The sequence below is a fragment of the Protopterus annectens genome, chromosome 9.part0 (assembly GCF_019279795.1).
Source record: "Protopterus annectens isolate FY-2018-M chromosome 9.part0, PAN1.0, whole genome shotgun sequence".
NCBI classification, from domain to species: domain Eukaryota; kingdom Metazoa; phylum Chordata; order Ceratodontiformes; family Protopteridae; genus Protopterus; species Protopterus annectens.
Genome location: NC_056743.1, coordinates 149,282,714 through 149,297,008, shown reverse-complemented (window position 1 = coordinate 149,297,008; position 14,295 = coordinate 149,282,714). Strand labels below are relative to the sequence as shown.

General features: G+C 41.6%; 1 protein-coding gene across 1 annotated transcript in view; it reads left to right on the top strand.

Moving 5' to 3' along the window:
* Positions 1-14,295, top strand: part of PKP3 (plakophilin 3) — a gene marked incomplete in the record, with an annotated part of 642,311 nt that overhangs the window by 505,346 nt on the left and 122,670 nt on the right. The window contains 1 exon segment of the mRNA XM_044082669.1: positions 13,740-13,857. Coding sequence (XP_043938604.1) covers positions 13,740-13,857 — 118 coding nt within the window.

Sequence of the window (14,295 nt, the reverse complement as noted above, 5' to 3'; positions counted from 1 at the left end):
TCAAATATTGCTTGTTCATATTTGCATCAATAATTCCAAAACCATGCTATGTACAAGGCTTTAAAAGAATTAATCTTGAAACATACACAGTGACAAACTCAACAGCATCAATATATAACCTCTATCTAGTGCAGGTAAATAGATATTAACTGTTGTTTTTATTATAATAATTCATATAGATATAATTTTCAAAATGTTTCTAAATATCTCAACAACCAAGTAACAGACAGAACTCCTTAGCCTCATGTGAATACTCTCAGCTAGATGAATAAAATACTGCAGACAGTATATTGTGTAACCTGAGTGGCTGTGGAGATGTAGTAACAACGTTACAAGTGTAATAGTTACTGTGTTTACTGTGACTTATAAAATTTATTTTAAGACCTAGTACCTAAAGAATACTACCTCTATAAAAATAGTTTCTGCTGAAGAATTTGCCATTTATACTTTCATAATCCCTATGGTTCCAGAGATATGAACATTTGTTTGAAATGTAAGGATATAATTTGATTCTGTCAAAATGCTTATGCTCTGCCCATTGGAAGATACAGTGCAAAATTCTTGAGCGCCATTGGAGTGAATGGGTTAATTACTTTATTCTTCTCTTGCAGATATGCAGCGACAATACTGTTTTCCTGTTCCGTTTGTTCCAATTGCTTTTCAATCACATCCCATCATTCATTGTTTTTTACTTCTGCTTGGTTTTGAAGACCTAGCTAGGTACTAGGCTATAAGGCCCTAGGGCCTATACAAGTCTAGCCAAAAAGGTACCCTGGCTTTCACCACCCAAGAAAATTATTTTCCTGTGCCCCTGTCGAGCAGAGCCACAGAGGTGATCCCCGAGGTGAATTTCCTATTTCTTATCCAATCATCAAGATTTTTATTGAAGAGTGCTAATGAGGAGCTTTGTTTGATATAGATAGGTAGTTTGTTCCAGAGTATGGGAAGTCTCTGGGACAGGACTCTATCTCTCCAGCATATCTCTCCAGCATGTTCTGTTTATTGTGGTGACACGGTTTGGGTCCCTAGAGCGTGCAGCTCGGAGGGATTGGGATTTCTTTAAGTGGAGCATGTCCAGCAGCTCTGGGTTTGACGTAGCTTTGTGTGTTAGGCAGAGATCGCCTCTGAGTAGGCGATATGCGATGGAGTAAAGCTGGAATTTTTTGAGATGGTCTGCGTAGGGCATCTGTTTGAGGCCAGTAATCCTCTTTGTGAGGTATTTCTGCATCCTTTCCAGTTGTTGTAGATGTCTTGTGAAATACATACCAAAAGGGGCGTGCGTTGTACTCTCTAATGGGAACAATGACCTCTTTTTTTTTTTCCTGGATGAGAAACCTTTTGTGATGAGGTGTGCCACGTAGAAGAATTTCCTGACTACTGTGGCGATGTGATTATCAAAGGAGAGACTACTGTCCACCTGTGTCCCAAGGTCTCTTATCACACTTTTGGTGTTAAGTAGACTACCACCTATGTGGTAGCTCATGGGTACAGAGTTTTCACCAAAGGGGATGACAATGCACTTTTTGGCATTGAGTTTGAGGCCATGGCTTTGACAACAGGCATCTGTCTCGGTGAGGCCCTTTTGTAGGATGTCCACATCATTAGGAGTTTCAATTATGGCTCCTAGTTTGCAGTCATCTGCGAATTTTGTTAGCCAAAGATCTTCTGTGTTAGCCTGTACTTCAGAAAAGTAGATACCAAACAGGAGAGGACCCAGGACTGAACCCTGTGGTACTCTACTTGTCACTGGTCTGAAGTCAGATTTGGAGTCTGCTACTTTCACAGTGTGGGTTCTGTCAGTGAGCCAGGTGGCAACCCATTTTGTGACATAGGGATTTATACCTAGTTTAGTGAGTTTATCTATATTTCCAGAGTGGGCGATGGTGTCAAAAGCCTTGACAAGATCTAGATAGGCTGTGTGAACCAACTTACCCTTGTCTGTGGCTTTGGTGACTGCTTCAAAGAAGTCAATCAGGTTTAGAAGACATGGTCTGCCTTTTACAAACCCGAACTGGGTGGGGTCCAGAGTTTGGAGATTACCAATGTCTTTGTTTATAAGTTCCATGATGATAAGTTCCATGGCCTTGCAGACCAGGCTCGTTAGGCTAATGGGGTGATAGTTCCCAGGGTCTGTAGTGGCTCCCCCTTTGTGGAGTGGGATAACCGTTGCTGTGCGCCATTCAGTGGGCACAAAGCCTGAGGTGAGGCTATGACAGAACATGGTGCATAGGTGGGGTGCCAGTTCATTCTGTAGTTCATGTAGAACGCAGCCTGGGATGCTGTCAGGTTCCATGGATGCTCTGCTCTTGGCTTTGGAGAGTGTGTTTTTTACCTGTGCAGCTGTGATTACAGGAACTTTGCATTCTTCCGGTATAGAGATGGGCTCTTTAGGTAAGGTTAGCACTGAACCTATCTGCCAGGATGTTGGCAATATCAATTGGTTTTGTATATTTAGTGCCGTTGTGCTGTAACTCGGGGCATATCTGTGTGTTGCCATTGAGATTCTTGACATAGCTATAGAATGCTTTGTGGTTGTCTTTAGAATCAGTGGCGATTTTGTTTTCAGAACTAGCATTGGAGGATTTTGAGGGATCTCAGCTTCTTACTGAGGCTTACCAGGGAGTTCTTCCAGTTGTGGGATTTTACTCCTTTTTTTTTTTGTTTTTTTTTTTTTTTATACAACAGTTTCTTTCTTCTGTTGCAGAGTTTGTTTATGGCAGGGGACCACCAGATTAGCTTCTTTTTTTGGGGGGGATAGCATCTTGGTTTTGTTAGGGATAGTACGATCCATGCACTTGTGTAAGTGCTTATAAAGTGCATTTGTGTAGGATTCAGCAGTTGTACCTCTATTGTCCGTCTGCATGGGTGTCTTGAAGTTTGCCACTTGTGTCTTAAGAAGTATAAAGTTGGCTTTGGAGAATTTTTTTACGGTGGTTTCCCTAATGGGGGCAGGATGTGGATGTCTAGGCTGATTAGCTTGTGGTCGGATCTGACCAACAAGGAATTGACCTCTGGTGTGGAAAACTGGTCGCCCATGTTTTGGTAATGACCAGGTCTAGGATAGTGCTCCTCCTGGTGAGGGTGTAGATAAGTTGATCCAAGGCATTGGAATTTATGAATTCCAGAAAACGTTGAGCAAAAGAGTTGGTACATGAGTAGCTTTCCCAGTTAATGGTGGGGTAGTTGAAATTGCCCATTATTAGGGTGTTGGGTTGTACCCTAATATTTTCCAGTGTATCAAGAAATGAGGATTTGGAATCCTGGGGCTTGGTGGGGGATCTGTAGCAAGTTACAATTTGGATTGCGGTTTTTCCCAGAGTTAGTTGCACTTGGATAATCTCGGATGCATTATGCTGAGCAACTAGCTTGGAGGTGTGGATATCCTATGGACATACCTCCACCTTTAGTGTTTCGGTCCAGGTTAGGTGGCCGAAAGGTGTGGTATGAATTATAGCCTGGTAATGCAGTGGTGCTCTCTGGAGCCTTAAACCCAGTCTCTGTCACTGCACAGATGTCAGTGTTCTCCATTTTAAGGAGTGCCTTGAGTGAATGCGTTTTGAGGTTTAGACTTGTAGCATTGAGAAGCATTACCCTCAGATTTTGCTTGCTTGTACCTGTTACGGTGGTGAATCTGTCATTTGAACCTTGCATAAAAAAAGGCACTATAGGGGTGGCAAGAGCCTTAGCCAGTGTCCGGAATCCCAAGGGCGACAGGTGCAGGCCATCTCTGTCAAAGCATCGTGTTCTGTCGATCATGTCATCCCAGGCAGACAGATACTGGAACCCCTTAGAGTGACACCAGAACCTTAGCCAGTTGTTGAAGTCAATCATTTTGTCCTTGTACTGTGGTATCATTCTGGGTGATGGCAGGATGCTGCTCAGGGCTAGGGTCATACCTGCCTGGGCTACAAGATCGGAGAGCTCCTCCATGTCTCTCCTTATGTAGTCCAGGCAGGTACACCACAGGTCATTCACACCAACATGGCAATGACAGAGTCATATTTGTACTTGTGGAGTGACCGGAGTGCATGCATTATGTGGCAGATCCTGGCACCTGACAGTAACTTTCTCCTTATTTAGCCTGGTGAGTGGAACATCAGTGTGCCTGACTATAGAGTCGCCTATGACTAGAGTGTTGGGTAAGTGATTATTCTTTATGGGCTGTGGTCGAGTGGCACACTGAGTTTGTGGGCTACATCTCATTTGGGTTGTGTTGGGGGGGTGGAGGTTGCATGCTTTTCTGCTTTGAGGTCTCTGTTGCTTGAGCAGATTTTTATTGAAAGCTTCCATGAATGTAGGTGTGTGTTTTGTGTTGCTACGTGTGTGTTTTGGTGGTGTAGGTTGTGAGGGGCTATGTGATGAGTGTGGTGTGGTGCTAGTGTTTACCTTCTCCTCTTGACTGTCTAGTCCAGTCTTGGGTGAAGAGAGCTTTGCTTCCAGTTTGGCTATGTAAGTGCGTCTCTCACAGATTGTAGTGTTGGGTGGTAGGAGGATCAGGTAGACAGGAGAAAACACCAGGAGCTGACCCTTAGACATGCCTGGATAGGTGTGCATTTATTAAGTACTAAAAACTGTTTTCCTTTAGACAAGTGAGGAAAGTTGAGTTCTGTAGTAATTTGTAGCTTATTTAGTGCTTACGAGTCCTGAACAAGTGCTGAGCTCAAAGAAACAGATTTGAGTGCTAAAACTAAAAACTGGCTAGTTCTAAGGGAAAATTTGAAGAGCAGACTTTATGGCCCCAGGAATAGTTTAACCCTAGCTAAGCAGCGATGCATAAAGTGTATTTTTTATATGACAGTAGCAAATGAGCAAACTGATTTAAACAAATTAACCAATAAAAAGCTAAAAGTTGAGCCCTGTTCCAACAGTCTTTGATCAGACAAGATCTAACTTGCACACTCCTGCCACTAGGGTGCAGGGGAACCTTCTCTAAAAAAGATGGTCTGGATTAGTGCTCAAGTTATACAAACGGAGCTAGATTCAGCGAATCTGAATTTAGTCTATTCTACAGCAAACAAGGCGTACCAATTTCAGAAAGAAACAGTTCAAATAAGCAGGCACAATAAGCCTTTAACCAGAAACTCCCAGCTCAGAAGGGCAGAATCTACCCTCTCTTCCCAAAAGAGTGCAGACCACACCTTCTTAATTTAAAATAACTGCCCTGAAGCCCAAGTGCTTAAAGCAAAACTAATACACTTTTAGAATAACAGACACTTAAGCCTTCAATCAGCAACTCCCAACTTAGAAGGATGTAAGCTACCTGTCCTGCCACAACAGTGCAGACCACAAACCTTCTTAATGTAAAATAACTGGTCTGAAGCCCAAGTGCTTCAACCAAAGGCTTAGAGTAACAGTTGCAGTTTAATCAGGCTACTAACAAGCACTAATAAATGCAGCAGAATAAATGCAATAAAGTAGGAAGAAACACAAATACAGTAAAAGCAGATGAATAAAGTGCATTTTTTTATATAACAATAGAAAACGAGCAAACTGATTTAAACAAATTACCCAATTAACCAGTAAAAATGCTCAAACCTGAGCCCTGTTCCAGCATTCTTCAATCAGACAAGTTCTAACTGTACACTCCTGCCACTAGGATGCAGAGGAACCTTCTCCAAAAAAGATGGCCTGGATTAGTGCTCAAGTTACACAAACAAAGCTAGATTCAGCATGTCTGAATCTAGTCTATGCTACAGCAAACAAGGCGTACCAGTTTCAGAAAGAAACAGTTCAAATAAGCAGGCACAATAATCCTTTAACCAGAAATTCCCATCTCAGAAGGGCAGAATCTAACCTCTCCTCCCACAAGAGTGCAGACCACAATACAGGTAGATATCTTAGAACATGATTTACTGCCACTACTCCAGGCTTTATTTCTATGTGATGTACTCCCAGCAAGCATCCTATGCCTTTGAGTAAATCAATGCATATTTTCTTAGTGTTGCAGTGCTGATTATTGGATCTTCCTGCCATGCAGAAACCAGTCACTGCCCAATTTTGAGAGTCTCTGCTTCATGCCTAACCAACAGATGTCCAACGACCAGCATCAGGATGTCCAGGTATATGATGGGCATCCATTGTCAACATCTTCTGTTCTTTATAGCTATGCAGTCCGATGTCCATCAGTTGACCTCATGTTTCTAGTGAGCCACCTTCTTCTAATCACTTAAGTACCCCATTGGTAATTTAATATTCAGAAAAGTAAACAATTGTTTGAAGTGTGAGAAGCAAATCTTACCTAAAGACTTTCCCTTGTTTTGTCTGTTCTGTTTGGGACCTCAGCACTTTTCTAACTATACTGACTGCACAAAGTACCATGCAAAAACTCTCAAACCTAGGGCCTAAGTACTTGCTGCTCATATTCTTTGGCTTCCTTGGTAGCATCGCAACCTACTGCTACCACAGGGCTTCAGCAGACTCTGGCGTCTGCTTCTGTCATCTCAAAGAAATGGAAAGGCAAAAAGGCCTAGGACTCTGATGCTTCTAAAAATGCTCCTATTAAAGCTGTTAAGTAGACAACCTTAGGTGAGGCACCTTTGCAGTCTGCTGGTTCAGTGACTGTTGGGTCTGAATCCTCTGATGCAACCCCTCATGAGGCTACCATGGTTTCTGGCCTACCTTCAAATGCTACCACAGTTCACATGTTGGTCAGGTCTGAGGTCACTCTCTATGAGCCCCAGCTTTTGACATCTGCACTGTGCCTATCAAGGACACTGAGTGGTTTCCCAATTGCTGAAGTCGCAACCAAATTTGCAGTCAAATGATTGCAGCCTCTGGTCACCCCTGTAAAACAGATAACCAAACCGAAGTGAATCTTTTCTTTTGCTTTGCCACCACCTCTGACTAACTCTACTCAGACCAGAGCTAAAGACCTCCTTAAAATAGCACAGGAGTTTTTGGCCTTTGTGAAATCTAGAGAGACACCTCACTCTTAAACCTCCAAGACATCTCCATCTAAAAGGAGCTGAGAAGTAGCTTTTCAGAAGATGAAGGTTCCTGTAGCTCAGAGGATGAGGAGGAATGGTTTTACTCTGTGCACTTACCAGTTCAACCCTACCCGGACTCAGATTCATATCACCCATTCTCTTCTGTCCCCCCGCCCCCAGGACCTTTCTTTCAGGAATATGCTACATAGAATGAAGGAAACTTTCAATTGGAAAAGTGTGTAGTTCTCCAGTGCCTAGACCCACTACAGTGAATTCCTTTTCACCGAGACCACTGGCTATTTCTCCAGTCCATGTTGTATTAAATAATGTCTTTGAAGACATAGCTGTATACCCAGACTCTCTAACCCCTGCCTCAAGGAAACCAGACAGGTTTACCAAAGTGCTAGAAACTGGTATGCACCACTGTAGAAATCCAAATTTTGATATTTTTGTTGTCTCCACTGAACACACTGAATGTGTACCTAAAGGACCAACAAGATTTTCCCTGCTTAATGACATGGAAAGCAGATAACAGATTTGGAAAGCAAGCTTATGGCACCCTAGTAGTGAGAGCTTTGAATTGTTAGTTCCGTATCTTTATGTACTTTGAATCTCTTCAAGACAGAATGCTAACTAAGTTAGACTCTTATTGCAGATAGAACCTTGTCCAAAGAAATTGGAGAGAGCCATGGAGGCTTTACAAATCTCTACACGCATCTTGAAATGTGAAACCAAAAACGAACCACAATAAAGCTCCAATGCAGGAACTCACAAATAAAGAAATCGAATAGTCCTCGACCACTGGAAAGTTAGAACCAGCAATAAGGCACATACCAGGAACTTAAGGCAATAAAAAATGTTTAATCCACAAACAAAGCACACCGACACATCTTGAAATGTGGTTATGATGCTTTAGATGCTTCCGGCAGAGCAGCTGCCATAGGTTCTGTCATTCGCAGACATGCACATCGCAGGACCCACCTCCTGTCAGTTCAAGTAAAGGCTGAACTACTAGATGCCTCTTTGGACAAGGAATTAAATTTTAGTCCACCAGCAGAACATGATTTTGACAAATAAAAGGAGAAATTAAAATTGTGAAACAATCTTGTATGTCTGTGACCTCAACATAAAGTAAGAATTGACCTTCAAAACCTTGGCCGTTCCCACCTAGACAAGACAAGGGGAGGTCTACCCATGGTAGAAGACCAAGGCAATCTAGGAGATGGGCAACGAACAATCTCAAAGGGCAGGAGGTTCCAAGGAACCCACTCAGCATCCGGAGTAACTATGAGTACGCTCTAGCCTACCCTCTCATACCAATTCCCATCCCTTCCAAGCATCTAGCAGGAAGACTTCCAAAACCAGTGAAAATCCATCACCTGGGACCAATGGGTCCTCAGCATCTTAGAGAAGGGTATCACATTCAGTTTAGAAAAATTCCACTTTGGGCATTCCAAAACCACCAAAATGAAAGACTTTTGCCACCTGTCCTGAGGGAGCTACTTCATTAAAGATCCATTCAGCCTGTCCATACTGAACAAGATGAAAAAGGCTTCTAGAGGATTTTTCTTGCCCCAAGAAAAAGGGGCACTTGGCAACCCATTCTGAGTCTCTCAAAGCTCAACAAATTCTTCAACATCCCAAAATTCAGAATGATTACATTGCAGAAATTGCTGTCTATGATCTTCTAAGATTTCTCTATGGTCACCATAGGCCTAAAGTATGCTTACCTCCATGTTCTGATAGCAGACGGTCCTAAAAAGTACCTAAGATTTGTAGCAACAGGCTCCCACTTCTGCTTTACTATTTGGGCTGTCTACTGCACCCAGAGTTTTCAAAAAATGCTTCTCTCCGCTGATAGCACATTGGAAAGCTCGAGGAGTCCATATTTTTTCAACTACGCGGACGACTGTCTCATTCAAGGAAGATCCACTTCAGAGACCATGGGTGCTATACAGATCACTGTAGACTGTTTCTTGAAGATAGGTCTCACCCAAAATCTTAGTCCCAAACAAGGATCCTCTTCCTGGGAGCCATCATAGACTCTGTTCTACATAAAACCTTTATTCCTTCCTTCCCCAAGACAAAATTGTGTTCTTGACAGACTGCCTGACCAGTCTGCTTTCAAAACAGCTCAGTACAGAAAGAGAGTTACTGAGGATACTGGGATTCATGGCATCATGCATCCTCATGATTCCATTTGTAAGGTTATACATGAGGACCTTCAGTGGTTTCCAAAAAAAAATGTGTGAGAACAGCACTCCCAACTCCTGGAAACCCTGCTTGTCCCTCCTTTCATGGCTGAAGAAATGAAGGCCTCTGGTGGAAGAACACCATACAAAGGAACCTAGGAGCAAATTTCACTCTGCCAGAAGGCAAGGCTGTTACTGTGGACAGCTTTGACCTAGCTTGAGGAGACCATTTAGGTCCCCTGAACATGTAGGGCATTTGGTCCCCACAGCAAAGGAAGTTGCATATAAACCAAAAGGAGTTGCTAGCAGTTTACCTGACCATTTAAGCCTTTCAACAAAACGTTAAGCCCAGGGGCATGGCAAATCTAGACAGACAACACCACAGTGATGTGGTACATAAAATGAGAGAACCTTTTCCTATCCACTATGCAGCCTTACCAGAAAAAATCGCATGCTGGCCAAAGGTTAACCCTCACAGCCTCTTATATTCCAGTCCAGTGCAGTACCCTAGCAGATTTTCTAAGCAGCAGGACCGTCTAGATCCCAGTGGATGAATGCTGAAAAGAGATGTCTTCATTGATCTGACTGTACAGTGGGAGATCCTCGCAATAGACCTTTTTTCTCTCTCCCAAAAGAGCAGTTACAGAGGTTGTGCTGCAGAATACCAAAGTTAGGAGCTTGGAAGATAGATGCCTTCTCCTTCATGTGGTTAAACTGGTTCTTTTATGCATACATATCCTTGCCCCCTGATTACCAGGGTATTAACAGAAATCAGGCCAGACAAACTTAGCATGATCCTAGTGGCCCCCTTCTGGCCAATACAGCACAGTTTCGCCTCCTTCCTGAAGGTCAGTGAGATGAGATTCTGCACTCTGCCACAGGATGTAGATCTCCTCAGCCAGGTCAAGGGGTCTGTCTTCCTTCCCCTACTAGCTACTCTCAAGTTCACTGCCTGGCGGATTGGGTTTTGACACCTAAGGTGGCGTCTTATTCCTAGGAGGTGCTGTCTGTTCTAAGAGAAATAAGAAAGCGCAACACAAAAAAAAATCATACCTGGTAAAATGAAAAAGATTTTCCATTGTTGTCACAGCAGTGACACTGAACCTACTCCGACAGACATCAGCTCAGCTTTGCAGTACGTGTCTGGCCTCTAAACTTGCTTTTCCTATTCCAGCATTAAGCTACATTCATGTGCAATTCCAGCTTGCTTGAACAGTGCTTCACCTATCTTCTCACATTCCCACATGAAACTTTTTCTGAAAGGGACAATTCACGAGACCACCAAAAGGAATCTCATTCCATCATGGGAACTAAATTATGTATTAGAAATATTAACTTTGCCTCCCTTTGAACCTGCTGCCAGTGCCTCCCTAAAAACAATCACCCAGACCACCACCTTCCTTATAGTTGTGACTTCAGCTAAGAGAGTTCCTGAACTGCAAGCCTTCATGTGTAAAGAATATTTCACTGTCTTTCACTTGGATAAGGTTACCCTCAGAATAAACCCAACCTTAATGTTTAAAGCTGTATCAGAATTCACTTTAAATCAGGCTATCCACCTGCCAGTCTTCTACCCAAATCCACAGAACAGGGAAGACCAAGTCCTTCATTTCCCTCTATGTGTACATACAGATGAGGTACTTTATAGACAGGACAAAAAGCCCTAATAGAGCAGAGCAGTTGCTGTTGATTTTTGCAGAGAGTAAACTAGGCAAATTTGTCTCCATATAAAACATCTCTAAATGGACAGCTAACTGCATTAAGTTTGGTTACACCGTGGAAAGGATTTACTTGGGCATATTGAAACCTGCTTCACAAGAAATGGGGTGACTAACATTGCTTTCCTCAAAGGAGTTCCCATGCAGGCCATCCTAGCGGCAGCCACATGGAACTTGCTAAACACCTTCACAAAACACTGTAAACTAGGCAGTGCCTCCAGGGCTAGACCAGGTTTCGCTACTGCCATCCTCCAAAGTCTTGTTTTCTTAGGTCATACAGATGACCCACCACCCAAGTTTTAGCTTTGGGAGTCCTCTCAAGAATCAGTGCTGAAGAATTGACTATGAAGAATGTAGTACAGTTGTGTCCTGCTTACCATAACTGTTCAAGTAAAATCAGTGTTGAAGTACATACTCCCACCCACCAACCCCTCGATCTGTTGACCACTTGGCTTCCCCTTGCTAGTTGCAAGGGATAGAGGAGTTTTCTGCAGATAGTTCTCTTATCTCCATCATCTCCTGTCTGCTTCCTGTGGTTCCCCCCCCCCCTCTACTCTCAGATTCAGACAACTGGGGGTTGTGCTGTCCTCGGACATCAGACTGCTTGTTCATGGCTTAGAAAGAACTGAAGATGAAGACAAATTGCTTTTTGATACCTAGATGCCAGTCGTCCAACATCTATCCACTAAAAATGATGAAGACTCTGGAAGTCAGGTTGGGCTTGGACTTCTACATGGTAGGAAGACTGAAGAATCAATACTGCAACATCAAGCTATCAAGCATTTACCATTACAAGTGTGACACAACTGTACTTTATGCTGGATATAACTACAAAAATCTAAGAACAGAACCATGCTTAAGAGTAAAACCAACAAAGAAAACCACTGAAACGCAGAGGGGTAAAAAAAATTTTTTTTTTTAAAGATTAGCAGTTTTGTTCCAGAGTAAGTCACGGATCTTCAGAATGAATGACGACATACGAAATGCTCAGTTATATATCAACTACTTAGAGTTTAAAACCCACCAATCAGAATGAAAATTCAAAGATATGTAAAAATATTTAAAGGTAAATGCCATACTTTTTATTATTTAAACATTCTCCATTTCAAAAACATTTGTTAATGGCATCTTTCAGACCAGGGACCCTGTCTGCTTCCAATTTAATTTGTCATTTTGTTTCCCTAACTTCTAACCTGTTTTTAAAGTCACTGCCACGATAATCACTTGGTTCATGATGGATGGCACTAAAGTAAAACTTGCTTTTCCTGCAATGTAAAGAATGCTTTCCCAGCACATTCTTATCCTTATTTGTTTACAGCATTCAAATACTCCTTTACCCTGTCTTGTAACTTACATGTAGTCATTTCAGTAAAAAAAAAATTCCCATATCATGTACAAATCTCAATGTAAATCACTCTCATACAATTAGAATCATAATAACCACCTAGTGGGTCAGTAGAACTCATATGTGGCAAGGACATAGAAGGTCCTGTTAATGTGTTTGCATACCTTACATTGTCCACATTGAAACTTTCCTTTAGCTCTAACTGGATCAACTAGAAGAATCATTTCATTTCTTCCAAAATGCATTTTAAATTTCTAGACCATTTGCCTACAGTCTGGTACAAGCCTATGTTGTCTTTTAATATGTTCTTATTGTATATGTTTTTCAAGCCTGAATGATCAGCAGACTTTTCTATTTACATAGAACAGGCTTTATCAAAAAACTATTACTTTCATTTTTATTTTTATTATCCACTAACCAACCCTTTCTCTGAAATAGGTGGTACCAAAGATCTCTTTTAGAGTTAACCTCTACAAATGTAAATTGTCACTTTTTAAATACCATCTATCCAGAAGCATTTTACAAATCCAAAATACCTCATAAAGAAAATATTCATAACTTGTAGTTAACATTATATGTAACAACTGGAACATATTAAAAGGCAACATGGACTTGTACCAGACTGTAGGTGAAAGACTGAAGTTTAATTTATACTTCATATATTTTTTATATATCTGTATAGTATCATACCATTAGTTGTCTTGGTTATAATGCAAAACCCACTCGAAGCAAAGAAGCAGGGCAACTGCAGTCTCTCTTTTTCCTGTTGTGCAACAGAGTGGTTCAGTTACTACTGTAAGTGTGTACAGTAAACTTCATGGAACAGCTATTGGCATGGAAAAAAAATAGTCTAAATTATATGCTTGTGCAGTCTTTTCTTAAAAAAAGGCCATGGCATATTTTCATCAGTTTAATCTGCTGCCTTGGTAGCATACCTAGGGTACAGTGAAGGGGTAGCCATTACAGGTGAAAAATCATACGGCAGCTATTAACAAGTCCTGATTGTTCCTCAGCGCAGTACTGACAGTCTGTGAATGTTCGCTTTGTGTTTTAAGTCTGAACTAAAGAACTTTACTGCTCCATGTGTGGTAGAAACTGTAGCAATTGCTTACTACAGATGTAGCAGGTAGTGGGCTGCAGTTTAAAAGGAGAGTGCCCCCCAGCAAATTCAGTCTCAAGATTTCCAAACTGAAGAGATCTTGTGGACTGTAGCAACTGCTTTCTGCAAATGTCGCAAGCAGTTGCTACAGTTTAAAAGAAGACTTTTTTTTGGGCTTTTCAACTATAGTTGAAGAGGGGGTGCTACCAGATTAGGACATTGCACCAGGTGGATTAGCTACTTAGACCTCTGTTTCCTTGACATGCAAAAGGCAATCTTTTTTTGAGAGATGTCCCTGGTTGAAAATGGATCGTACATGGAGGAATTAAATACAATTAAAAATGGCAGTGAAGAGTTGTTTTTTTTTGCATTGTAAAAATGTCTATCAAATGGTACTATACACTTTTTGCTGTACTGTGAGGAATTGTTTAGCTGTTTTTCTTTTTTAACCACTTCAAGAAATCTCAGTTCTGCAAGTGTCCGGACCCGAGAGAAGATGCGGGAGTGCCGTGGACTGATTGATTCAATGGTCCAGTATATCCAGAATGCAATGGATTCTGGCAAGGTTGAAGACAAGGTAGGGATTATGCTGAAAGGGACAATGTTGAAAGATTAAATTTTGAGAATTATAATGTAGAATACTTCATTACTTTGTGCATTCTTTGTTGTCTTTCTGGCATTTTAACAACAGTAGCAAAGCTCAAATTCCAAAGATTTTCTAATAACAGTTGTTTTCTTTGTGCACATTATAGTCATGCTGTGTAATAGGAAAGCTTGTTTGGAATAACCTCTACATACACCTTTAGTTTCCTTGTATTTGCCATTCATTCAGAAGCAAACAATTTGTTATATGAAAAGGCAGCGGTCTAATTTGCTTTCATGTTTTAAAGTCTATAGCAAATGGGCTGACAAGAGTGACACACACCTTCATTTATGTGTACTTGTAGTCTGCTGACTTCTGGGAAATGTAGAGATAATGTGCACAATGTAATTTGAGGCATGACTGACTTAAATA